This window comes from Aythya ferina (assembly GCF_964211825.1).
Source record: "Aythya ferina genome assembly, chromosome: 2".
Classification (NCBI taxonomy): Eukaryota; Metazoa; Chordata; class Aves; order Anseriformes; family Anatidae; genus Aythya; species Aythya ferina.
In genome coordinates, this window is record NC_140297.1 from 91,930,916 (window position 1) to 91,956,443 (window position 25,528).

The 25,528-nt window shown below is 38.1% G+C and overlaps 1 protein-coding gene across 2 annotated transcripts in view; it reads right to left on the reverse strand.

The window, feature by feature from the left end:
- Window positions 1-453: 453 nt before the first annotated feature.
- The window catches only part of TMEM245 (transmembrane protein 245), an 86,210-nt gene continuing 61,135 nt past the window's right edge, over window positions 454-25,528 (reverse strand). For both annotated transcript variants that reach the window (XM_084510341.1, XM_084510340.1), the window contains 4 exons: window positions 12,777-12,877; window positions 10,722-10,896; window positions 7,991-8,185; window positions 454-7,007 (listed from right to left, as the gene is read on the reverse strand). In XM_084510341.1, coding sequence (XP_084366467.1) covers window positions 6,962-7,007; window positions 7,991-8,185; window positions 10,722-10,896; window positions 12,777-12,877 — 517 coding nt within the window. In that variant the 3' untranslated portion in view covers window positions 454-6,961. The remainder of the gene's footprint in view (window positions 7,008-7,990; window positions 8,186-10,721; window positions 10,897-12,776; window positions 12,878-25,528) is intronic.

Below are 25,528 nucleotides of genomic sequence, written 5' to 3' on the forward strand. Positions count from 1 at the left end.
TAAACACGTGAGCAGTCATGCAGAGAGGATTTGATCGCTTTTGCTTTATAGTCGATAGAATGATCTAAAATTATGCTTAGACACCAAAGAATCATTTCCATTTCACAGAGTAAGTCATAACAAAAGTAACTTGAATTACCTACAGCTGCCGAATAGAAACGTTTGCAGGGTCTGGATGCGTGGTCATGCTACTGTGGGCAGTGTAGCAGGTTGCCAGATGTCACCTGAATCACAGTTACTGTTGAGGCACATGCCCTTACCCCATGGAAAATGTGAAGAAAAGAAAAGAAAAAAAAAAAAAGAGAAGTATGGAACTAACTGGAGTTATGCTCAGTGACTGCAGATCTGTTGCCTTGTTTGTTCTTTGTCTCAAGCTTTGCTTGAGATGTTTCACCAGATTAACCTGGCCTTTGTGACTCATTTCAAAGATCCAATCACTCAAATCAAACTCCATTTTCTTTTCTTTAACAGCATTTTATTTCAAAATATATTAAACATTCTGTGCTTACAAAGGACTGCAGTGTGAATACAATATTAAGTTAAAAGCCTTGTATACCTGCTACAAAAAAAAAAAAATGTTATTAAGGAAGAGGACTGGTGCATACAATCAAAATTAATTAAATACCTCTGCAGTCTACACAAGTACTTCTCAACCTTAACTCACATTCTTTTTCTGCCACAAATGGACATACAGATTATATTTTCAATATTACACATGCAAAAAAAAAAAAAAAAAAAAAAAGAGGTGCTGTACCAAAACCAGTTATGGAAACATTAGTCTTGAATGTAATTCAAGATACATTTTGAAGATGTATCGCAGGTACATTTACAGACAAATTTGAGTCAACAGATAGAAGTTATTGCTCCAAATCCCCCCAAGTACTGGTTAGAAATGCACACTTCTGAACAGACTGTGCTCTGTAACACAGATCTGCTTTTAGATTTTAGTAGGATCTAGCCAGTCTTAGCACACAATATCAAAGTTTTCTTTGGATTTGGTTTGGTGAAATTTACCAAAGGGGAAAAAACAAAACAGAACAAAACCGTTGCTAGTCTTCCAACCAAAATATCAAACAGTAGTTAACTTGTATTTATAGGTAAACACACAATATTAGTATAGAAAGTTTCCTTCCAACCATCACTGAAGCAGAGAGTTTCTTTTTAAGGGTAACAATCTGAACAACTTGTATGCTTGCAGAATATACCAGTGGTGACACTGGAAACTGAAAACATTGATCTACTCAGCCATTAAGGTATAAACAGCATGAAGTTGTTTTTTACTGATACTTCTTGAAAAAACTTCAGACTGACAGAAAGGAGGCCGAAATTTCGGATTTTGTTCTTCCAACCTTATGGTCTAAATGACAATTCCTAACCAACTTCTGTTCTGTGGCTACACTGTAGCTTTGTGATGCCTCTCACATTTAATCCACAACAGTACCATGAAAAGTTACTCTGACTTTGGGTCCCCATTCAAAATCAAGACGCAAAAAGGCTGGGAAAAGAAATCAGTATTTTCCTTTTAAAACCTTTATGCTGAAAATCGTTCAGATTGATATGTGGATGTTACAGCACTCGTGTTGCCTTCGCTATCTTCCAAATGCATCCTGCTGCAAGCAAATATGCCCTGCTGCTGACTCAAACCTAGCTTTGGAATCACTAGGTAGCAACCTCTAGTTATTATATTTGTCCAAGTCTATCCATATGCAGAGCACATCAGGGATGCACTTACTTGCCAATTAGCAATTCCTTCCTGAATTGGACATACTGTATCAGTACGGACATTCAAAGCGTGCCCTTCAGGGGAATCTATCCCAAAATAGCACGAAGCAACACTCTCATATACTAAACCAGATTGAAAACGAGCTACCAGATGAGGGTGCGGAAGAGGTTAAGAGACTGGGGATCTGAAGACATATTTCATGACCTATTAATCTTGGCAGCTCTTTAGTAGGTGTGTGCAAATACTTCCAGGACCAGTAATCTCTTAGCAATGCCTTACTAGACGGAAGAGCAGTCTTTCCCAACTATACAAACTACACGAAAACAGTCCTAGTCACCCCACCAGTATTTGCTTGGTTCTCCTTTGACCTTTATGAAGTAAACATTAATTCTAGAAAATAGTGCTCGTTTTCACTATATACAGGCACTATTTTGTTCTCAGATATCTTTAAAAAAAATGATAGGTCAAAATTTCAGTTGAAGCCTGAATATGACAGACTGTTCATATTTATAAATGGTGCACATCAACACATACATTTACAAACCCCATGTGGAATCCCTGAATAGGCTCTACACTTCTGGCATTGTTTCTGGTTTCAAAGTATCAACTTCATTTTACACATTGCATTTTTTTTCTTAAATTTACAATTTTATCAGTTAAAAGTAATTTGGGATATTTTTATCATGAAGCATTAAGGACTTTTACTAAAAATGAGAGAACAGTAACAGGTTAAAGATCAAACCTCAAAAAAGTTTATTATTAGGCAATCTTAGCTTTGTGGAATATGAAATTAGAAGGGAAGAGCTTTGCCAACGCATGCTTCACCAACAAGCGTTAGCGATTAATTATAATAATACCCTTGAAAAACAAGCCAAGATGGAATTTATAAAGATGGTGTGGTTTCCATAAAGGTAGCAGTGAGAAAGTTAAGCCAATATAATATATAGACGATGTCTGAATAAAGGCAGCTGTGGAAGCATCTTCCATCACTGATGCAAAGCCATACAGTCCCAGGAGAATAATGACATTCTTCCCATCCTTTGTGTAGGTTCATAGGGAAGGCAGCACTCTGTACAATATCCTGCCACCAATACTTGGGATTAGCGATTTAGCAATGCTGTTGCTGGTTTTAGTGGGGTATAATTTTATCCAATTTTGTGTTTTCAGGCTTTCTGAAATCCTGTTTGATATTACAACCCAACACCTATTTCAGAAATTACACTGGTGTTTAATATTGGAGAAAGCCTCCGATTTTCCCTTTGCAATGTTTTTTTTCCTTCTTTTACTCAATTTAACAGATTACGGATCTCCTAATCAAATAATCACTGACAGAATGTACAAAAGTGCATCTTTCTTCTCCCAGTGTCTTGAACAAAAGTCACTTACTCTTTGAAATCAGACAAGCCTCAAGGTATCTCAGATGAACCAATACGTATACCAATGTGAATGGAAAAATCAGACTGTTGTCTCAATTATTAGACACGGGCATATCTAGTTCATTTCTGTAAAATGCATACTGTATGTATGCCTCTCATGTTAAACACTGTTTTTTTCAAAATAAGCCATTGCTGCTCCCAGCTGGTCACAGTGCATCTGTGCTGAAAGCCAGCGTATTGCTGTAAGGCTGGCAAAATGAGCATGTGCCAGACTCACCCTTTGCAACTTGCTGCGTTGTGTTCAATTAAGCCAGTACTTACAGCGAGCTGAGGTTAACAAGCTGGGCTGTGAACGGGCACACATTCGCTTCTGCTGGTTCTGCTGCAGTACAGTAACGTTCAGCTGAGGTGTAGGAAGGGGAGAAAGGGCTAACTGAGGCTCTGTGCAAAAACAGTTATCCTGGCCCTCTGGCACTGCACTTACTTGCAACAAGCCTGACTTGCTAGAAGAGAATGGTAGAAAACAGTATCATTGTATTTTATAATACTGTGAGACTACATTGTCTTGGTTTACTACTATGAGCACTCCCTTCTGAATTCTGAATTGATTTTGTTCCAAATTGAATACTAAATATATCAAATACAAGTAAATACTTGCCCCTGGAATGACTGTTTACAGTAAAGCTAAAGACCATCAACTTCTTACCTACAAACATATTAAGACTGTCACTGCTAAGAAAACTGTAGTTTAATGCCGCTACAAAACACCTGTGTGTGAGCAGTTTCCCTCCCTCCTTGGCCTTTTTTTTTTTTTTTTTTCTGAAGCCTAAAAAAACATCTGAAAGCTCATCTCACAGAGCTGCTGTTTGCTATTGCAGACAAAGCAATATAACACGAAGTTGTATGTTGAAGTGACCAGAAGTCAAAATGACAACTTTGATTATTTTCAGGTTATTGTGAGACTGATCTAAACCAAACTAGTCTTAAAGAGGCCAAAGCTTTCCAGAAAAGAACATGGAGCTGGTAAAATACACAAGGGCGAGTGGCGGAATTCTGTGAGTATTTCATATTTTGAGAAGGTGTTACTGGAGGTTTTGTTCTTTTCTTTCTGGCAGCATACCATTACTATACCACCGAGCCACACAATTGATTCCCCGGTCAGACATGGCACATAGCACTAGATCCTTAAGCTTCATTTTGTGAGAAAGACCATACTACAGAAGTTTGTCCATGGCAAGCCCTAGTCAAATTTATAACAGGAAAAATCAAGTATGAAGACTCATTTCAAAGGTGGGTAGACTAAAAGACTACGTAAAAAATTAGTTCTCCATACAAAACGATTTCACATTGGAAAAGGAACATTTCAAAATAGCTGATTTCACCGACTTGCCATTGTTGAAGACAACTGTCTGAAATCAGTTTCAATCTTCACATCAGAAACCCTTCTTTGATCTAAGGCAGTCACATGAAGGGGGAGGAAGAAGAGGAAAACTTAAAGACAAACAAACAAAAGAATGATTTATAATGACTCTTTAAAATGACCATGCTGAGTCTGAAAGATTGTCTCAAAAATAACTGGGTAAACAAATGTGGGTAATACAAATGTGAGCAAAGAAGAGCAACAGAAAACTGGGAATATATTAAACATGCATATTTCTTGCTAGTAATCACTAAATACTGTCTACAAGAAGCTCTAATGTGAAGAAGACATTTCAGTGCAAAATTCTGGACAAAAAGAAAAAAAATATAATAAAAAAGTCTCCCAAGTATCATGGTGGTCTCATTTAAACTGGTTAGAGTGTTGCAGGAGTCAGCCTCGGTTTCTTGGTCATCCTCCACCCTAGCCAGCAACAATTATAAAAATGTGTTTTATTAAAGATTAATTTTAAAAAAAAAAAAAAGGAAATTAATATAGGGACAGTTACTTAATACAAACAACACATCCTTCTGTACAGTTACTTCAAACTGATGTGTAGGTCTTTCAGAATTTAAAATATTATATGGGATATTTATATATTTTAAGGAACTAAAGTCCAACCACTACATTAAGCCTGAATAATCCAAACACATACCTCCAAGTTTCCAAGACCAAAACCAGCACACTTGAAACCCCAAATTTAGGCATAAAATTTCAGTAAAATTGCAGCAGCAAATTTAGAGAATCTGAGGACTAGGCTTTTTAATTAATAGGCAGCCTGTTTATTGCAAACCTATAGCAAACCTATTCTTGCTTAGTAAGTATCAGGCTATTTGCCATCCATTTTTTATGTCAATATACTTTCAGAAATCATCTCAATATACAGGTATTATCAAGAAAATAAGAGCCTTCAAAATCTATGAGCACCTCGGCAATGGGAATAGAATAAACATCTAATTTACTGAGACCTGTCTCTACACAAACCAGACATCCTTATCCCTAGGTACGAACAGATCTGTGTGCCAACCGTTGTGTTATGGTAAACAATAAATGCAAGGCATGCCTGTATTCAATATAAATCTTGTCAATCAAACTCTGAAATAAACTCAAGAAAAGTTATAAGTTATTAGAAACTGAAAGGTGGTTCTTTGGTTAAGCATGTGCAACTGCTACTTTGTTCCAAGGGCCTCAAAGTGTGTTTGTGGAAAATCCGTTCAAGTATGAAACTTCCACCAAAAAAACACTTCCTGTTTTCCATGGTATAAAGATCCATTGTGTCAAAGTATTTCAACAAGCAATACAAAAGGCCTTAAATGTCACCAAAACTGCAATTTAGGCAGAACTACATATGAAAGAAAAACGCTAAAGTAGTTTGCTTTTGTGACCTAGGCAATGCACCGTTTCAGAAATTTATATACTCTGCCTAACTTTCTAAGGTATTTGGCTAGTGGCATACAAGGGAAAAAGCAAACAAACAAACAAACAAAAAAGGAACTAAACAAAACCAAAGCCTGTATTCCTTTCCCTTCCTCTTTAAAAATAAACTTGCATTTGTTTGAAAAGTAAATGGAACACAGTCACAGCATTTGAAAAACAACATAAGACAATCCCCCATTCAAGCTCTTCCTATTATTGGAAGTAGACATGACAATTGTACATTACCTCTGATTGAAAACATTTAAGGCCTTTGATTAAATTTAGTTGACAACATGACTCCACTGGGATGGTGAACAGAAGGCAAAATACTATCAGATTTAAACTATTTAAACAAGTCCTCCTATTTCAATATGAGGAAAACCCACATTCTACAATCTGTATGTCTACTAATTTCAGGAAGATATTAGAAATACCTGTCTCCAACAACAATAAATTTCAGTGCTTATAAGAGGAAAAGGTTTAAGTGTACTTATGAGTTATAGGTGATGATTAAAGCCTTTAAAGAAATACTTTGAGGAGCAGCAAACAAACAGTATTCAATCTTCATTTAACAACGAGTGGTTTACATCTCTGTTGCCACCAGATGAACAGAAAATAAATATTTTGGAATTAGCTTTCTGTAAAACTACCACAATTTAGTAATGCAAATAACCCAATAAATAAAAGCCAAGTTAGTCATTTCAGCAGGTAACAACTCCAGTGGATATACCCGTCCTCTCAGCCATCCTTTTTATGAAGATAGAAGGTCTACAAAGGCGGCAGTGGAACTGTGTGTTAGTATGCAAAGCCATGGAAGTAGACTTCCTTCCTCTCTTGAAGAAGCAAAGTGCACAATAATGTAAGGCCAGCAGTAATTTGGGAAGTGGTTTCTCGTAACACCCAAACTATGCTTCCCTGTGAGCTGTCCCTAGGTTCAGCTGGGAAGGGACAGAAGGCCATGGCTGTTGTGAACTCAAGACAGAAGAGAATGATTCTCTCGAGTCGAATAGGTGCAGCACAGCAACGTCATCATTCGGCAGCCATTTTCGTCTCCTCAGGACTCTCTCTAGGTGACCTGGAAAAAAATAAAAAGATTCATTTTTGTTTTGAGTGACTGCAAATGTCTAGTTTCCTACAAATGAAACAGGGAAAAAATACATGCATATTTTTGTGCGTACTGCAGGCAGCGCTATGTGTAGTATACAGAAAGTCTAGGAGCATAAGTTCCGCAAGTCAGAAACTACAGACAGGTCCAATTAGTGATTTTTTTCATCAGATGAAAGATGACAACATTATTCATGTGAATGAAGCAAAGAATTGCTCACAAGCATAGAATCTCTTCAAGATATATGTATAATGAGCTAGCCTATATAATTAAACAAGACAGTAGAGACATTAAAATGCCTATTGTCATTAATAATTTCACAATATGATTTCCAACTCTAATTAAATATTCAGTTAGGAATTTATTCATCCCATTCCTTAGCTGAACAGTTTAAAAATACATTTCTATATTCCACATTTGGTAATTTCAATAAAGAGATTAATCAAGACCATACTTCTAATGGAATAATGGCACATAAAGGAATCTCATTTTTTTAAATTCAAGTATGTTTATTCATATTTTGCAGTATTGTAAAGTAACACGAAGTGCAATATCCGCAGACAGTTATCTTATTAAGGCCAATAAACACTATCAGATATCCATGAATAATAGTTTTACACGGGGAACGGGGGATGTTCAATTATCTTCAAGCACAAAGGCAGCATGTGTATTATAAGATACAAAGGTATTGTCAATGAATATTCTAAAAGAGCCTTCTGTAAGAAGCTGAGAGACATTAAACGAACATTTCAAGTTTACAAATTCCAGTGAGCATTTTACGGTACTTTTTATTTCTAGAATACAGGATAGCTGAATCCTCTCTGAATACTTCAACAGACAATGTATGTGTGCAGGCACATACGTACACAAACTCATGCACACATCCCTATGTGTGTTAACAGTGTTCCGTGTAAAAACTTATCATGCATACATGTAAGACACTTAAAGCTTACCGGTAAATCTGTAATGGACACGCTGCTTGTGATGGAGTGGGCACTGAATTTGTTGGACTAACTAACATGGCACTGTAGATGTTGGAGGCAACCACAAGTATACAAAGTAGAATTGGTCCTATGATGGCTCCTTCCAGTCCCAGGTAATACGCTCCACCAGCTACTGCAAGACCTGTCAGGTAAGGGTGACCACCTCTGAAATTACAGCATGAGAAGGATAAAATTAAAGTAAGAACAACCAGCAACATTACTATTGATTATGAAATGTGGATTAATCACACAGTATCATTAAGCTTAAAAAGTGACATATATTTACAGATGCCTGTATTTAGACTAAACTGCTGTTTGAATGACTGCACAAGTATTCTCAGCTGCATTCTGTACTATATTTATACAATATATCAAACAAAATTTATAGCACATAATGGTTGCAATATCTACAGAAGCTATTTTCTAGAGAACCGCTGGAAGAATCACAGAACGGTTTGGGTTGGAAGGGACCTTTAAAGATTACACATTTCCAACATCCCTGCCAAAATCAGGACACCTTCCAGGTTGCCCAAAGCCCCCATCCAACCTGAACCTGGACACTTCAAGGGATCTAAAGGAGTTAATGGTAAAAACATTTCAATTTCGAAAATGTAGAGATTACAAAGACTGTTCATGCTTTACGGTCAAGAATTGTTAAATTTTAAGACAGATAGCAACATTTACTATGTTGAAGTCCTGAGAAGAGACATTAATTTACACAATGATAGCAATTTACATTTCATCTTTCAAAGATCAGTTACCATATATCTTTTAGGTATTATACTAGAAAGCCTACAGTTGAAACTTAGCATCCAATTTTTAGGAAGTTGCTCTAAATTCCAAGTGTAATGATAAGATCATGAAATGTGATTTATTACATCATACTCACCTTGTAATCATGTCTTACCTAGATCAAATTTAACATACTGGTAAGGCCAAACAGATTGTTTTTTTGAGAGGACAGACTCAACCTTAAAGCTTTATGTTGCTCCAACAGTAGACATGTGATTCATTTCTAAACCTTTAAAAATTTCTAATATTTTTTTCCAACACTTGCATCAGTTTTAAAGTTTTTCTGGCCAGTTTGCTAAATCAAACAACAGATCACCTGATAAAATAGAGCTACAATATAAACTTAATATATTTAGAAAACCTTGCATAACCTAATTATAGCTATATCAAATAGAATTAACCTAATATGCAAGGCAGCATGATGCTTACTGTTTTATGTAATGGGAAGAATACAATTTTGCTCCATCATTAGAAAATCTATTCTTGCCACATATATTTTCTGGACAGTGAACAGAGCCCACAACCCACAGTCAAAAATATATTTCAATAAGTAGAAGAATTATTGGCTACTTAAACAGCTACTGGCCTTAAATTTATCCACAATTTATTGTAGAAAAAAACAATGTAATTTGATTATACTTCACCTGTTAGCTTTAATTCATGGAAAATAACTAGTGTCACAGTCTATGAAAAAGATTATTAATATTGCTCATATTATCATAAGGTTCAGTGTAACTATTTGGGGGACAAAAAAAAACAACAAATTTCTAACTTACCCCAGCTGAAACACAATGTCTTTATTCTGCATTAATTCACTACAATACAAATTAATACAAATGAAGGACTAGTTTCAGCACACAACTATGTCTGGAGCATGAATTAAAGCAAAGACTGATTGAGCATTCACACCTTGTCATTAAAAGTTCTCAATTAAAACAACTTACTAGGTTTGCTTCTAATGGCTAAGACTGAAGCAGTGACTAGAAGAGTACAACTTTTAACCTATATTGTACATGGTTGTGAACACATCTTGCACATATGAACCTTGACCATTCATATCTGTGATAGCTCTGTAAAACTTCCCTTCCACATTTTCTAGTTTGAGTTCCACAATGGTACTTACAAGGCGTTTCAGCAGCATGACATGCCAGTCAACATTTCAGTAGCATTGCTAGTCCTCCAGGTACGACTGCAGATGTTGACTTTCTGTCTCCATAGTTTGGAATTAGCTTTTTTTTGTGTACAAACTCAAAGCTGAAACCAAGAGACACTTCAACCCAATACAGACAGGCAGCCAGAAACCTAGCAAGATTTTTCCAGAAACCTGTGTTCAGCTCCAACAACAGAAAAACAGAACTGGCTGCTGTCTCAGTAGAAGCCTCTCTCCAATTTCACACTTTCAGCTGTCTCAACACGTTTAAATATCGAAAAATCGAAAAATCAATAGACTTCCTACACTGGGCACAGTGGCACAACACAAAGGCTGGCTTCAAAACAATCCTCAAAATTTTCATAGCTAATTTTGAAAAATTACAGGATTTTTTTCAAGTCCATAACTATCTCATGGATTTTCTGTTTGTTCTGCAGCATCATTTGGCGTTAGGTGATATGAAGGAGAATGCAAGATGTCATTAGTCAATGATCAGATAAATAATATAAGTTTACTTTATCAGCCAGAGCAGCTGAGTTTTTGACTGAGAACGAGTTCAAGACCTCTGAAATGACAAATTTCACAGAAAAGAGGCCTGGGAAAGCAATGGCACTTAGGTCAGTTTTACTGAGATATCACTACACCTACTCCTGTGCTTAAAGACTGTTATACATGCTTCATAAAAGTAAATTTAAAGGCATCGTTGTTCATTAAGCATTTTTACAATATGTAAATTTAAAATATTTTCAGTATACTTACCCTGATATATCCGAATATATTGCTGTATCTACAAAATAGGTTGGCAACAGGTGAAAAACCAAGAGCAAGATGGCTTTGCATCCCTGTCCTTGCACAAGCCACAAGTCTAGGACTGCAGGGATTGCTGCCCAGTACGTCCCCAGAAATGGAACTGCTCCAAGGATTGCTGCTAATGCTAGAGCACACAGAAGCGGAGTGAGAACAAGTCCAGAGAAACATAAGTACAAAAACATTTACAATTCAACTCTGACACTTCAGCCACACCAGTAGTCTCACTTCTATCAACTGTTGCAAATAAGACACTGAAGAGATAGCACATAAGGCTCTTACTGTTTTGTAACTGTGGTCAAGGAAAAAAAGAACTATATTTAAGAAAATGGAACTATTCCCCATATAGAAAAGCTCCACCAGTCACAAAGAGTTACTTCCAATACAGACACCAATTAAGAAAAAGATGAAGTTACACCAATCATTCAAATTTCATGTAACCACAAAATTAGTAACTGTGCAAACTGTACAAAAGGAAGTCTCAGAGAAGCATTGGACCAGTATAATGTAAGTAGTACTGTGAGAAACCAGGCAAACAGAAAACCCTTGACTTCATGTACTTATGTCTGCACATAAATAAATACATATCTGTGCAAACACATGCATGTGTCCAAACAGGCATACAGCCTCGTGCTTATTCAACCACCCCTGGTAATCTCAATGTAGTACTGCTGTCATTCTAATTTAATGCAAAATTAATGAGCACAATAGAAAAAAAGAAAACAGTTTTATTGCTCCTTTTTGGTCTCATTAACCAAAAGGTAAAATCTAAGATTTTGAAGGTAGCTGAAACAAAAAGAACAATTGTATTTCTAAGTAGGTCTAATGACAACCAATACCTTCAAGATAGTTGTACTTTATGATACTGATCTTTTCTATTACAAGGTATTGTATGATATTTTTTCTGTTGCTTTATAGCTTCCCTTTTTTTGTTCAACAACTGTTGTTTTTGTTGTAGTGGGGTTTTGTTTGTTGTTTTTTTTTACACAGGAATAGTGGGAGAAGAGGAACAGGGAGATTTTTCAGTGAAAACTGTTCAACCATTCCAAAGCTAAAACTTTGAGAGTAACAGAAACCAGAGGCCGGTAACGCAGTCAGGCAATAGCACTGAGAATAGGAAGCATGCCTCTATTGTGCATTTTCATGATACCATATCTTCCCGCATTTAGGCATCCTGAAAAAACAGCACCTGTCAATTACGGAGGAAACAAAAGCCAAGGCACGCAGAATGAAGTTAAAACCTGGAAAGACTTGGACTGAAAAGAAGGGGGAAAGAATTACAGCCAGCAAAATAAACAGAAGTAAAATAGCTGGCTGGGGATGTGTTGTGAAAACAGAAAAAGGCAAAGCTAAGGAGGTAAGACAGAAATCAGGGATTTCTCTCCACCCTACTCGTGGTCAGCTTTAAACATGCCTGGAATAAGTTTTCAGCAGCACTACATAAATTCACAGCTGGGTCTAAAGATTTTGAAATCAGAGCTATGACAAGCTGTACAGTCTTCATGGAATAATTAGATCCATGGTAGATTAAATTAAACTTGGAGGAATCAGTTAATGCTAAGAAGCTCTTTGGAACTCCAGTGCATCATGCAGAAGTATTAAACTTGTCAAAGTACATTTCCAAGTCTGGTTTGAACAATAAACGGGAAATGAAAATGAGGTTACATATTGAATGGGGAAATAAAGAGAAAAAATAGCAAAATAGCTCCTCTCCGAGTTCATACCATATACTGAGTCCACCAACAGCCTCAGGTGTCATGATTTAAAAAAAAAAAAAAAAAAAAAAAGTACGCAGTTTTGTAATTAGAAACTGTATTAAGACATTTGCACAAATCAACCACATTAAGGTTGCATACACAACTTCAATTCTGATAGTTGCCAGATTATGATATAATGTTCTCTAAAAATAACTTCGGGACTAATCTCATCAGCAACATTTAATCCTACTGCCCTTGTGTAATTATCCAATATTACCTATGAATAGATTATAATTATTCAAATTCTTACCAGATGGTATGAAGACTATATTAATCCCGAATATAGTGTGAGTCAGCCATGTGTAGAGTCCATAGAACCCAGCCATTTTGAGGGAAGCATCAAATACACCTCTAAAACGATCAAAGAAACTCTGTTAAATGTTATTGGCAGTACGATTCTGGGAACTGTAAAGATATCTTTACATATATGTTAAAATACAAAGTAGTTTGATAAACTGCTAAGCAGTTAGTGCCACAAATCACACAATCGAAAATGTAACCCTATTGCATTTGTTCCCTATGAAGAGGACAATCATCCATTGTATTTATCATTTAAGCCATCTATAGGAGAAAAAATAAACAAAAAATAGACTGCTTTTCACTGCACAGTGGGTTCCTGGGGTAAACCTCTGGAAAGAAACTGCCCAGGCATCTAAAAAAGAAATCTTCTTCTATGAGATGCGGTACCATTCTATGCGCAAACTACTTTTTGTCTTTTTCCATTCCTACCTCTTCACACCTTTTCCTTCTCTCTTCACATTTCTCTACCTGCTCATTCTCAATGGATTAAAACCACTGGTCCAAGAACTGAAATAGACTGCTTAAGCTCTTACTTTCCTACATACTTGCATGGCTTTCCAGGTGAAAATAACTCAGCACCTCATATTTAGTACTGAATTTTAGTCTCTGCATCTTTATTTTCATAGCTTTTAGGTTGCTTACTAGGTTACACAGATAAAAAGCAAATAAAAAGTCCTGTAATCTAATTAAATCCTGGTGAACGTATATCCAAGCTCACTGGCCATAAAACAAGGTACTCCTCTGTTAAGTGTCACCACAGCTTCATGAGACAGCGAGCAGGCAGCTAAGTGCTGTATCCTTTTTACAGCACTAGCACACTCCTGCAAGTGAAATGAAAACTTGTGCCTTCAGACTACAGTCACAAAAGCCACACTCCAAAATTTATCTCACCATTGCGTTATGCTAGTTGTTCACTCATTTGAGGACATTCAGGTTCTTGTCCTGGATCTGAGCAACCAAAATATCCCTACCAACTCTAAATTCCTCCTCTCAGAAAAGCCCTAACAGCTACATCATTGCAGAGCTGGTGGCACACACACCCTCTTAGCAAAGATAAATGCAGTGTGTTGATGTTAACTTCCCGCTTTACGTGTTATGCTTTTGCACACTGCTTGTATCTTTGCAGTTTTGGGAGCACTGGCAGGAGGGCAGAGAAGACGGGAAGACACATAACAGAGGTCCCGGAGCCAGACAATTAGCTGAAAGGCTGTCTCTGCACCTTGAGGAGGAACACAGTCTGCACTGAAAACATCCCTTTCTGGAACTAACTGCTCCAAGAACACCATTTTGTTCCTCTGTTGAGTTGATAAAACCTTGTAGAAGAGGAACACCCTCAGCACTCCCAACCACCAGGCAGAATCTTCCATCTACCACCAAGAGCTCCAAGACCTCCAGCTTTTGCTTCTTCGGGCTCCCTTCTCATTATTATTCCCAAGAAAAGTTTGCGTATTTTCACCCTCCTTTCCCACCTAAAGGCACGCCTAACTCCCAAATGACTGCCGAACCAAAATCACCATACTCAAAACTCATCCACTGGAAGTGAGGAGTGCATTATAAACCTTGTACATCCACACGGTTGTTAAAATAAACGCGAGGTTCTCTTAACAGACTAACTAGAAACAGCTGCTCTCAGCCATTTTCCCGGAAAAACAGAGGGAAAAGTATATATATAAAAATAAAGCTTTAAAGAGTGACTTGAAATAACAAATCCAGCCTTTGACAGACAAATATTATGAGGTACTTGAGGAAGGGGAAGGAGTGTTTATGAATACATGGGGCCCCAGTGAAGAGAGCCCAAATACCTCACAGCTTAAAAAAGCTTCTTTAGTATTAAAATGGGAAGTTATAGACCAAAATCTATATAAACTGCAGATTTTGAGGAGTGTAATACTTTTTAGTATTTTAGTCATATGAGAAGTAAGCGTCTGGTATAATAAAATCAGAGGAGAGAGGAGAGAAGTTCCCAAAACCAAAGCCACAGCAAGAACACTAAATACAAGTTTGCACTAAAAACTCTGGATGGTTTCATACTTCGGCTGCTCAAAAGCCTGATTTTTCTGTATTTTCTGTGACATTTAATTCATGTCAGCTCCTTCAGAGGATATCAAAGGAGCGTAATGTTTTTGTAACACGAACCTCTTTATTGAAACTGATTCTGTCAACCATCACACAGAAGTGGAAAAAATAACCTGTCAACATTTTATTTAAGGACACTTCACAAAAAAAAAAGGGGAGCTAAACACTACCTGCAAGTTATCTGTGGATGTATTTTAAGAATGTAGAACATGAACAGTTCCAACGGGGTCTTCTGCAATGAGAGCCTCAAGGCAGCCTGTGGGATGAAGTGCTAGCTGTGCAGCAATGATCATGATGGTGCAGCAAAAAAACACCTCCTGGTATCTTGTTCCCACTAAAGCCCTGTGTTTTTTTCAAGCCAACCTCCTCAGCCTTGTTGGTCTCTTAAACCTTATGCTGTCCCACAGAAACCTTGCAATTACTGCAACCCTCATGGGTGACACAGTTTTCAATTTTTTTAATGCAGTTCACCACATCCTTCCAAAACCAACCCCGCTCAACCCAACAAACACAATCAAAACAACAACCACAATCCAATTTGGATTGTTCGAAGAAAATACAACATCTAAATGTTTAATAGCATGTATGAGAACCCAGGTTTCAACATGCCGTAATTAAGTTTTCAAGTAAATCCCTTTCCTTTCAATCAAACGGGAACCATGGCACAAATGTATTTCAGTTGTCAAAAATGTTTTAAAATTGTTCTTGAAGTATCTCCTTATTTTGCCTGTAAAAATGTTTTCTGTGCTGTAGGAGAAGAAACTAGGTCTTAACTACTATGAGCGTGCCCCCAAACTACCTTCAAGTATACAGGAGACAAGGCAGAATCCTGGCTTGAGGCAGGCATCTGAAGTATCAACTTCATTTGAAATTAAAATACTTATCTGCAACTACAGGACAGACTTAGTGTTGAAACAAGCAGTCATTTTAGATTTCCCCCCAGAGACTACAGAAGATGAGCAGAAGTCTTATTATGGTAGCTACAAAAAGAAACCAACAAACAGACAGAAGAATGATCTCAATGGCCAAAAATAATTGCTGTGAATTTAACCATCTCAGGGAAAAAATCTATTTCTCATTCACAAGAAAGAATCCAAACCTAATCCAAACCTAAAACTAATGCTACCCCTATATTTAGGCAGCTTTCTGAACCTTCCATGTCAGACAAGGGTTGTTTTTATCCTTAGATTAATTTTACTCAAATCTAAGTTCCATGTTCAGACATGTCTTTTGCTGATGTAATCATGCAACTTGTAAGAAAATGTTATACTGTAAATCTATTTCGTGTTACAGATGCAGTAACAGAATAACAGAAAAGTTAATCATGAACCAATACCTATGTCCTAGTCTGATGTCATTCTGCAACCTGACGAAATGCATTACGGTTACTGAAGTTTGTAGATGATGTCACGAGGTTGGGAAGAGCTGCGGTAATTTAAGGGCAGAGATCACAAATTAAAGTGGCCCTAACAAATTAAAAAGCCACCTTAAAAAATGAAGTTCAACTAGGAAAAAAGTAGTGTATTTCGATAGCAGAAGATAAAAAAATAAAACAAAAAATCAGGTGTAACTAGAATATGTGGGATTGCCAGTAGCCCTGCGTAAAGAGACAGTGGTTACAAGGGATTATCAGCAAATCTATATTATGTTAATGCACAAGAACAGAATTTCATATGAATTTCCCCATATACATCAGTGATGTCTATGAGACTGTTACCTCTAGTAACAACTTTAGGTAGTAATGCCTAGGCATCAGCTGCAAGACTGTTGCACGGACTGATTTATTGATGTTTCAAGAAAAATGTATGGATGTGATTCATAGTGGGAAGTGGTAAGAATGATGAGCAGTGCAGAACAGGTGACCTTTGATTGAAGATACCACTAGAAAGGATACCACCAGAGAAGAAAAATTTAAGGGAAAGACAAAAGATACCAAAGGCAGCTGCAAAGTCAAAGTAAGTGCTTTTTCTTCCCCACCATGGGTTGAACAAAAAGGAGCATCTAAACTAGAAAAAGAAGGGTTTAAGTTAGATGTCGGTTTAAAAGCTCTTCCTACGTAGGTCAGGGCAGTCCACCACCAAGTTTTCACAAACAGGTTACAGTTGTGGGGTGCAAGCTGCTGGGACTGAGGCACCAATCCATGCGTCCCATATGTGGCACAGCAGGTCTGCAATGCAGTGCTATGGCAGGCAAGAAGCATATACCTGTAAATGGCTGCATAGTAGTGCAACATCTCTCCAGCTCCTTGCACCTAGCACACAGAACTAATAAGCTGAAAGGAGAAGGCATCGCATAGTGCTGAGGACCTGTGTGGTGCCAGTAGTGAAGCAGTAAGTGTGAAGAGACAACCTAATTGTATTCTCCTTCTATCAGGAAAATTAATAATCCTGTTTTAAATACTCTAGAAATTCATATTCATTGTAGCTCCTGATTATGACAGCTCAAAATACTGACCAGAAACTTCATAAACAGCATACTTCAGCTATTCTGCATCTGTGATAACTGATCTTAAAGATCATGTATGCTAGTGCAAAACGCTGAATGTATCACCATCAGTACAAAGCATACCTTCCTGGTTAAACTAGGACAGTAAATAAATTTCTTATTACATTATTGGTTTATGCACAGCCTCCTTTTAGACATAAGAGCAATTCTATGTTTTAGAAATCAGAAAATCCAATTGCTTTTCGTATCTCACTTTGGCATTGTATCTGGATGAGCAAGAGTTGTCATCTGCAAATGTGTAATTTATAAGCATTTCAAGCAATTTGGTGTAGGGCACATTTAGACATATGGATTTTATTTTAATGAGTTTTGAAAAGCATGTAACTTTGACAAAAAAAAAAACAACAGAGGAACGTGGGTCACACTTCACATTATTCAGATTATAAACGAAAAAACTTCTGTCAAATTGTCAAATGTTTCTACACAACTAGCCTAAATTTGTTTTTCAGTTATTTCTACTGAAAAAATAAGGAATTTGCTTTTAAATTTCACAAGAGACACCTTTTAATTTTATGGGTTGGGAGGGGGGGGTCAATTTTTTTAGACAATTTTGTTTGTTTTTACTGATTTATTTCTACTGGAATTTACATTCAATGTATGCTTGCCTACTAAAATAAACAGATGAATTCAGGTGCACTTCACAGAGCCTACAGGTAAGGTCTGTTCATCATTACTAACGTAGTGGACTGGCTTCCATATGAAGACCTCCAAAAATTTCAACCTATCTCCTGTAACAATCCCAGTTTAAAGGAAAGAGGCAGAAGCACAAAGGCTCCTGGGATGCAGAACATACCTCAAGCTTCAACTCAAGAGCGTTACTTTTTTGACCTCAAAGTTCCTTTGATTTTCTCCCTCTTCCCAGAGCACTGAGGGAAAGAATGTATGGGCTGAAATGATGAGAATCAGAGTTTCCAGAAAGATTATACAAAGAATATAGTAAGCTCAGAAGAGAGATTTAGTAGTTACTATTCTAAGGGGCATAAAACTAAAAAATGGATAAAAGTCACATTTGTCTTGGAAACTGCAAGAATTAGTGTTTCCCTAAATACCTTACAAAACATCCAACAAGACATAAATTGGTTTACAATGTGATTACAATGCAAGTTTTATAACAAGAACACCCTAAGCTAAGAATACTATTAGAAAAAGACAATTTCACTCTATAATCATCACCTTTAACACCACTTCTGGTATGTTCCCATATTCTCTTAGTACACATTACAAGGGTTGCACTGTGTCTTTGTGGCAGCACCTTCCTCTACACAAACCTGACTAATTCAAATGATACTTTAGGAAATTCCAGGTATTGAAACTCTGTTGAGAATACACATTTAACAACTTCCAAGTAGAGGGTTCAAGGTATAAACGTGAATGCAAGCAGTACAAACTTCACAACGCAGTTTCCCAATTTATTTCTTCCTACTGTAAGAAGAGATCCCACCCGTTCCCCTGTTCTCAATCATTCATTTCTGCCCCAGACCATCCTTCCTCTGGGTACTTGCCAGCACAGACACTAAGTGCCACAATGGTGCAAACAAGACCAGGGAACAGATCTGCTTGCCAATGAATTCAGTCAATAACTGCTTTTTGCTGGGGAACGTTTAACTAAGTAGCTCAGCTCTCTAGACCCCATCCAACTGATGGAGCCAGCACACTGGTAGCTGGCAGGGCAGGAGATCTTTGTACAACAGAGAGCTGACTTATCCCAAATGAAACAGAGGACCTGTTGACTCCTTTGAGGGTGAAGTGGCCTTGCAGAGAGATCCTGATAAAGGAGAGGGCTGGGCAATCATCAGTTGTAGGAAGTTTAACAAGAGCAAGTGCTGGATTCTGCACCTGGAACAGGGCAACCTCGGCTATATGTACAGACTGGAGGATGAGAGGCTGGAGAGCAGCCCCACAGAAAAGGGATCTGAGGGTTCTGGTTGACAGAAAGTTGAACATGAGCCAGCAGTGTGCCCTGGCAGCCAAAAAGGGCCAGCCATGTCCTGGGGTGCATCAGGCATGGCATTGCTAGCCAGTCTACAGAAGGGATTGTCCTCTGCTCTGCACTCATGTGGCCTCACCTTGAGTGCTGTGTGCAGTTTTGGGTACAACAGTCTAAGAAGGATATAAGACTATTTTAGAGGGCGTCCAGAGGTGGGCTACAAAATGGTGAAGGGTCTAGAAGACAAGATGTTTGAGGAACGGCTGAGGTCCCTTGGTTTGCTCAGCCCCAAGCAGAGCAGGCTGAGAGGAGGCCTCATGGCGGCCTGCAGCTCCCTCACGAGGGGAGCGGAGGGGCAGGCGCTGAGCTCTGCTCTCTGGGGACAGCGACAGGACCCGAGGGGACGGCATGGGGCTGGGACAGGGGAGGGTCAGGCTGGGTGTTAGGGAAAGGTTCTGCACCCAGAGGGTGGTCGGGCACTGGGACAGGCTGCCCAGGGACGTGGACACAGCACCGAGCCTATGGAGTACAAGAAACATTTGGACTATGCTCTCAGACACAGGGTCTGATTTTTGGGTGGTCCTGTCCAGAGTCAGAAGTTGGGCTCAATGATCTTTGTGGCCCCCTTACAACTCAGGATATTCTGTGATTCTACAAAACTAACAACAGCTGTCCTATAGCCTGAAAACCAAATAACTCTTCTCTCAAATACCACCAAGACTTATTGCAAAAGACAAGCTACCAGTGACAATCAAAGGAGAGCTATTATCTTAAAAAAGGACTTAAGTAGTTCTCTTCCACAGTGATCTCCAAAATTTCAAGAGATCATTGAGAGAACAAGATCCTGTACACTGAAGAATGAATTCCAAGTGCCAGGACTTAAAGAAATCCTTTTCCAAAAAGCTCATAAGCCTTTCTTTTACTCTCTTTAAGGGTCCTGTTCTTTTAGGGATTAAAAAAAAACAAACAACTCATTGAAGACCTCAAATGTGTACCACCCTTTTTCCAGGCCAAAGAATCCTAACCTTAGTTATTCCACACACAGAAACTGTTGCAAGCCTTCATTCCTCTGATCAGCCCTGTTGCCCTTCTAGCTTTCTGAGATGCAGGAACCAGAATGGCACACAGCAATTCAGGGCATAGCCCAACCACAGACTCATACAATGGAGTAATATTCTCTGTTTCTGTCTTCTGTAACAAAACATTTAATATAACTTGTGGATAACTTTAGATATTACCAAACACAGGGCTAGCACGTGTACTTGAAAATAGAGTTCCCAAGCAGTAACAGTCAGCACAGAGGCCACTGGTCTGTGTGTGAAGTTAGGAGTGGTTTGCACCCACACACATCACTCTCATCTATGCTGCATTTCATCCTTTTATCCCCCAGACACTGCTGTCTTCTGAGATTGTCCGCAATCCTGCTGCGGTTCTACCATCAGCCTTCATGCTTAATAGCTTTGCAACATCAGTATGATGTCCCTCTCTGCTTCTTTCATAGGATGTTTATGAACAGGTGGAACAGTCGAGGTCCTTACCTTGATCCTGTCATTCACTCCTGCTGTTTGTTTTTTTTTTAATCAGTTATTTACCTGTGCAGAAACCTTCTCTATTATCACTGCTTCATCACCACAAATCTTGGAAAAGAGATGCTGTCAAAGACCTTTATAAAACTTCAGTAGAAAATACCAGCCCAATTGACTTATTATGGCCTTGTCTGCTGAGCTCTTCAAAAAAGAGTAAGACAGAACTTGTATCTGTGAAACTAAATCATATTTGCTGGGTGCTGCTACTTCCTTAACTATAGTTCCTGTCCTGGTTTTGGCTGGGATAGTGTTATTTTCTTCAGAGAGGCTCCTATGAGGCTGTGTTTTGGATTTTGGGTGAGAATAATACTGATAACACCCCAATGGTTTAGCTGTGGCAGAGCAATGCATGCGCAGAGCCAAGGGCTTTTTGGTTTCTTGTGCTGCCCTTCCAGCGAGGAGGCTGGGGGTGCAGCAGGAGTTGGGAGGGGACAGAGCCCACACAGGTGACCTACAGTGGACAAAGGGATATTCTAGACCATATGGCATTGTGTTGAACAATAAAAAATGGAGGATAGGAGGAGGAAGAAGGGGATGTTCGGAGTCACTCACGATGAGCCCTAATTTCCTGGAAGTGGCTGAACACATGCCTGCCGATGGGAAGTAGTGAATGGATTCCTTGTTTTGCTTTGCTTGCATGTGGGACTTACACCTTACCTTGTAAGCTGTCTTTATCTCAACCCACGAGTTCTCACACTTCTACCTTTCCAGTCCTCTCCCCTGTCCCTCTGCTGGGGAGTGAGCAAGTTGCTGCATGGTGCTGAGCTGCCTGCTGGTGTTAAACCATGACAGACCTAATGGTTCTGCTGTCTGACTTCCACATCTGTACCTCCTGGGTTCCCTGGATCACTGCTTGGTTGTTCTTTTTAACTCCATCTTTGAGTATCATCCACTCTCAGCAATTTGCTATTGCTCCATTTTGCACATTTCTCTCACAACCTCTCCTATTGCCGCTTTATTTTCTGAACGATTCTGCTGCAGCTCTCACCCAAGCATGGCTTTACAGCATGACTCCCTCCACTTGTCTTCACAGCAAAGAATAACACAGCAGCATTTGACCTTACCCCCCACCTCCCACCCCTCCAACAGCCCACAGCAGCCTTGTTATCGCCGTGTGTTCCTCTGATTCCCCTCACCACCCCTCAGCCTCTTTGAGCGCTTTCTGGCTCTGGTACACAGGAATTTTGGTTTAGTGGCACTTGGGGGAGCTTGGAGCAAATCAAACTCTCTTCTCTCCCTTTCTTTCTTTTCAGCTTATTTCTATCTGCAAGACTTTATGGTTTTCTTGATTTAGCTAAAACTTCAGCTTTTTGCAGGTACTTTCTCATTTCCTGTGACTTTCGTTACTTTGATGTTTACCAGTGCAGGCTTCCTTTAGCTTTACCCAAGCCTTCCTCAACAGTTAGCATTCACTGGCACTGTGCATTGAACACCAATTACTCACCACACAACTTGAAAGGATTTATGTTTTAGAAACCCCTTTTAGCTTCAAAAATTTCATGAATGAGAGCAACAGCTAGCTGGACTCAATAAAGCTGGAGATCCATTCCAGTTTTATATTAAGATACTCCCAGTCTGTTCAGATTATTACTATTATAAATTTATGAATCACAAGCATCAATTCGATTGCTTATGCAGAGAATAAGTAGTGGGTTGACTTAATAGTTCAATCTAAAATGACAATAAAGCAAAAACCTAGAGCTATAATGTTAAATCTTTCAAATGTCAGGAAATGCTGGAGTTTTACACCAGTCCTCATGCTGTCCGCTCACATTATAATAAATCTGTTATTTTAAATAGCAAAAATCGATTTAAGGTTATAATAACATGTACTGCGGCCTTAAATATGAAGATAAAGAATTATGAGATATGCAAGTATGGAAATTTGCAATGTTATACTGAAAAAAAATAGAATAATCATAGTATCACTTTATTCCTAGAAAGAAATTCCAACATGCAAATAGTGTTTTTTTAAAAAACTCGTGTTGTAGAAAAAAGCAGTGTATATGCAAAAATGCATAATTAAAATATGATTACTTGGTGCAACACGTAATTCAAGGATTAGTACCTAGGATGCTGGGCAGTTACATGGTTCTTAAAGATTGCATGCAAGTGTGCATGTGTTTAAACCCACACACACACACACACACTAACCCACTCCCATGCGTTTCCAGATACCTTCAGACTTAAACTGGACTGTCACAGAATCAGAAACTACCAAGTACACTAAAATAAATACAGCTGGGACATACAGAATATGCCATCTGGAAAGCTAAAGAAGCAAATGTCAGAAAGGTGACACTGCCTGATACAAAACAAGGAAGTCCTGCAATGGCCAGTGAATGTGTTTGAAAATATACTACACCAGTCTGCTCACTTTGAGAACTTTTTTTTTTCCCAAGCATCTGATTATGCACTTAAATAATCTTGTGTATTAGGCATAGTAAACTGGAAAATTCCTACAGACTTTGTGATATGCCTGACCCAAAGTACATGTATACAATAATTTTTCGTAGTTTCAGGTGTAGTTGGGGAAAAAAAAGAGTAACAATTAAGCAGGAACAAACAAATTACTTTATTGCTTTTCCTTGAATGTCTTTTTTCCTTTCTGTAATTTGTTGAATAACTTTTTAAAATCATGTGTATGTAAAACAATATACAGACAACTGCAGTTAGTTAGAACAAGTATTTTGGATATAAAAGGAAATACAGGTAAATACAAATTATTATTTTTCTCCATACAGGACAATGTTTAAGATTATCTAAAATTGTGATATGGGTGAGTCATGTGGTTACTACTACTAAAACTCTCATCAGACATATACCATTCGTTATCTATACCAATTGGAAAAATTGGGTTACAATTACTGTCAGTCTGGTTCTGCAAACATACTGGCACAGTACAGCATCTGTTCTGGATTTATAGACTATAGTATAGTCTAGATTGTTGTTGTTGTTGTTGTAACTCAATTGAAGCCTTCCTATCCTCCACTAAATTTTTAAAAATGTATTATTGCCTGTTTTAGGCTAGGAAATTATTTAAGACAGAATTGGTTTTAGTTCTATTCCCATCTCTTAACATACACCATAAGTAGACTTTATAACATTTTAGTAAGTGTCTGTTAAATGTATTCTTGTGACAAAACATATTTCTGCAAGAGATACTCCTGTTACTAAAGAACACACACAACCATGCAAAAATTCAGTCAAAACATAATCAGTTAACAGTGGCTTTGAAAAATTACTCTGAAAGACATTATTAATGTTGCAGTAAAATAAACAAGATCACACATTTTGGCTTTTCTAAGCACTAGCTTAAACATGCTGGAAGATTATTGTTTTCTGTGGGAATTGTATCACCATTTCATTTTCTCCATCATTACTGCCTGGAAACACAGCAAACAAACCAGATACTTAGAACAGCTAAGATTTTTATTTTTTTTCATGATGGCTCATTTCAGATCTCTTTAAATGTTAATAAATGCAAGCTTAAAAACCATTAAGAACCTATTTCAGCCATCCAGGTACTATAGGTTCTCTTCACATCAAATTTCTTTCTGCCAAATTTCAATTCAGGCCATAATTACTTTGGGACTAAAATATTTCCCAGTATTTTAAGAAACGTTTATATAGCCAATGAAAGATCTGATCAAATTTGAAGCGTACATGACAAATGAAGAAAATGAAGCCAATAATGATAACTCTTCTCAAATTGAAAACAAACAGTACTCATCTTCCTGGCATTACAAACCAAACTTCCATTAACAAACGTTTCAAGACATCACTCAAAATACTGATCTGGGTTTAAGACCATCTCACAACGTAATCAGGCCCCACCAAAATTGAAAGCTGCAGTAACTTTAAGCCACAGCCATACCCGTGTGCATGCACTCATGTGAAAGTATCGCACACACTAAATTGCACTGAGGCCGTGACAACATGCAACTTAGTAATGTGCAATATCTCCACCAGAGCAAGCAGAATGGGAGCTTCAGGGAAGAAGGGTATGGTGCATTCAGGAGGAGAACGACATGCTGCTCAGGGAAAGGAAAATGGTTCAGGCAAAGGTGTGCATGCTACTACTTAGGAGACCTGTGAACTGGAGAATTACTGCTTCATCCATTCAGAAAAAAAAAAAAATCCAGACAAAAACATCACCTCCTTATTTCAGGGGGTGAAGTCTCAAGGACACGATTTTCCTACTTACACGGGGGTGTAGCTGACTGACAAACTGACTTGATTTTACAGAACCTTTTGAGGCAAGTAAATCTCACCATCTGGTACATGCAGATAACGATTTCCTCTTGCCCTCAAAACACTTCAGTGACCACTTTTGAGAACTAAAAAAAAACGTAATTCCAGTAAAATGCTCTTACTGGTTTTCACATTTCAAAAGTAAATCATCTTCCTAACCCTGACTGCAAGTGCTATCAAAAGGAGTTGTACAGCTAGACTTATTCTGGCATAACCCTTTTGCCATACTTGCCAGTCCCCTCCTTATTCCACTGCTTCCCATGTTTGTTTCAGTGATACTTCCAATGAAAATCACACAGGTCTTACATTCACGGACAACTGAACAACACTCAGTCAAGGGAGACTCTTGTGCAC